Source organism: Sinocyclocheilus grahami, unplaced genomic scaffold (assembly GCF_001515645.1).
Source record: "Sinocyclocheilus grahami isolate Dianchi unplaced genomic scaffold, SAMN03320097.WGS_v1.1 scaffold525.1, whole genome shotgun sequence".
In the NCBI taxonomy this organism is placed as follows: domain Eukaryota; kingdom Metazoa; phylum Chordata; class Actinopteri; order Cypriniformes; family Cyprinidae; genus Sinocyclocheilus; species Sinocyclocheilus grahami.
This window is the reverse complement of record NW_015505704.1, coordinates 70,978-73,523: the sequence shown is the minus strand read 5'-3', so window position 1 is coordinate 73,523 and position 2,546 is coordinate 70,978. Positions and strand designations below refer to the sequence as shown.

General features: G+C 39.4%; 1 protein-coding gene across 1 annotated transcript in view; it reads right to left on the bottom strand.

Moving 5' to 3' along the window:
• The window catches only part of LOC107555099 (cytohesin-4-like), a 17,595-nt gene that overhangs the window by 12,361 nt on the left and 2,688 nt on the right, over positions 1-2,546 (bottom strand). The window contains exon 5 of the mRNA XM_016237788.1: positions 1,119-1,237. Within this exon, the coding sequence (XP_016093274.1) occupies positions 1,119-1,237 (119 nt within the window). The remainder of the gene's footprint in view (positions 1-1,118; positions 1,238-2,546) is intronic.

Sequence of the window (2,546 nt, the reverse complement as noted above, 5' to 3'; positions counted from 1 at the left end):
TAAAAACACATCTGTTCCACCTTTATTTGACCCTCTAACTCTAAATATATCTAAATTATGACCTATGCTCTCAATGTAAAATGCAGAAATGGTAATCCATGCGTTTATGACCTCAAGGTTAGATATTGTAATGCTTTATTGGTTGGTTGTTCTGCACGCTTAATAAACAAACTCCAGCTGGTCCAAAATGCAGCAGCTAGAGTTCTTACTAGAACCAGGAAGTATGACCATATTAGCCCGGTTCTGTCATGGTGTGTGGAGGCAGGCAGGATGACAAGGATATTTAATGTAGAGACAACAAGGCAGATCTCTCTCTCTCTCTCTCTCTCTCTCTCTCTCAGGTGAGTACACTGAGGATAATTAACTAATGATTGAACGGGCTAAACCAACAAAACGGGAAGAAACCACAATAAACAGTCCACAGGAGCGTTACAGGTTCTGTCAATACTGCACTGGCTCCCTATTAAACATCATATAGATTTTAAAATCTTGCTTATTACTTATAAAGCCCTGAATGGTTTAGCACCTCAGTATTTCAACGAGCTCTTGTTGCATTATAGTCCTCCACGTCCGCTGGCAATCTGATAATACCTAGAATATCAAAATCAACTGCGGGCGGCAGATCCTTCTCCTATTTAGCGCCCAAACTCTGGAATAATCTACCTAACATTGTTCGGGAGGCAGACACACTCTGTCAGTTTAAATCTAGATTAAAGACCCATCTCTTTAACCTGGCTTATACATAACACACTATCACATTTCTAATATTCAAATCCGTTACAGGATTTTTAGGCTGCATTATTTAGGACAACCGGAACCGGGAACACTTCCCATAACACCTGATGTACTTGCTACATCACTAGAAGAATGGCACCTAGAGAGGACCTCTACAGCCCTGAAAGTCAGCGGAGACCAGGACAACTAGATGAGCCCCAGATACAGATCCCCAGTGAAGACCTTGATACTATTTTCCTAATTAATGCTGTACAGTTGCTTTGACACAATCTGTATTGTTAAAAGCGCTATATAAATAAATAAATGTGACTTGACTTGACACACACACACACACACACGCACGCACGCACACAAACACATCTGATGTTTGGGTCATATGTCACCTCTCTCCTAGGAAGTCTCCGATGGCGGTCTTATTCAGTCCTTCCTCTTTATACAGAAACTCAGCCACTCGCTCTGGTTTCCAATCCAGAAGCTCATTATCCACCAGATACTTGATTCCCTGAAACACAGAGCCGTTTGAGCCGTTCAGTGACTGTCACAGACCGAGATAAAGCACAGAAGAGACGCTCGTTTGAGTTTATCAGCTCCGTCCACACCAGTTCCTCCAGAGTTCAACATCTGTTTTTAGAGATTTTCCTTCAAACCCACACTTCCCTTTTCAGCAGAATGACTAAAGAAAGACTAAAACCCTCAACACAAAATCAGATAAACTATTACTCTGGTTGCGCTTTGGTCACCAACAATATTATATTATATTATATTATATTATATTAAAAAGATAAGAAATTAGTACTTTTATTCATCAAGGACGCATTCAATTGGTCAAAAGTGTCAGTAAAGACATTTATAATGTAACAAAAGATTTCTATTTCAAATAAAAGCTGTTCTTTTGAACTTTCTATTCATCTGTGAATCCTGAAAAATTTAATGTATCACGGTTTCCACAAAAAATATTGTGCAGCACAACTGTTTTCAGCATTGATAATAATCAAAAATGTTTCTTGAGCAGCAGATCAGCATATTATACTGATTTCTGAAGATCATGTGACACTGAAGACTGGAGGAATGATGCTGAAAATACAGCTACACATCACAGAAATACATTACAGTTTAACTGATATTCACATAGAATACTGCTGTTTTAAATTGTAATAATATTTCACATTTTTACTGTTTTTACTGCATTTTGGATCAAATAAATGCAGGCTTGGTGAGCAGAAGAGACTCACTGACCCCAGTGTATGTGTGCATGTTGTCTGTAGTTTAGTTAGATTTGCTAAGTGTGTTTGTGGCGGTAACACTCTTGTCTCTTAACCTCACAGAGATCAAACATTGATGTGTCTCTCTCTCTGTCGTCTCTTCTCAGCTCTTCAGGTCTGCAGTAGCTCATGGTGGTCTCGCTCTTTAACGTGCAGCAGCAAAACCACAAAGATTCAGAGCGAGAAAAACCAAAAGTATTTCAGGTGTTGACCTTAGAGTGTTCAGATCCTCCACGTCACTCCGTCTGTCACACACACACACACACATGTCTGGTTTGCTATCCTTGTGGGGACTCTCCATAGGCGTAATGGTTTTTATACTGTACAGACCGTATATTCTATTGCCCTACACCAACCCTACCCCTAAACCTACCCCTCACAGGAGACTTTCTGCTATTTCAGATTTTCAAAAAAACTCATTCTGAATTATTTATAAGCCTTTTGAATTACGGGGACACTGAAAATGTCCTCGTAAATCACCTTCTTGTTGTAATACCTATGTCATACCCATGTTATTATACAAATTTGTGCCCTCATAAACCACATTCA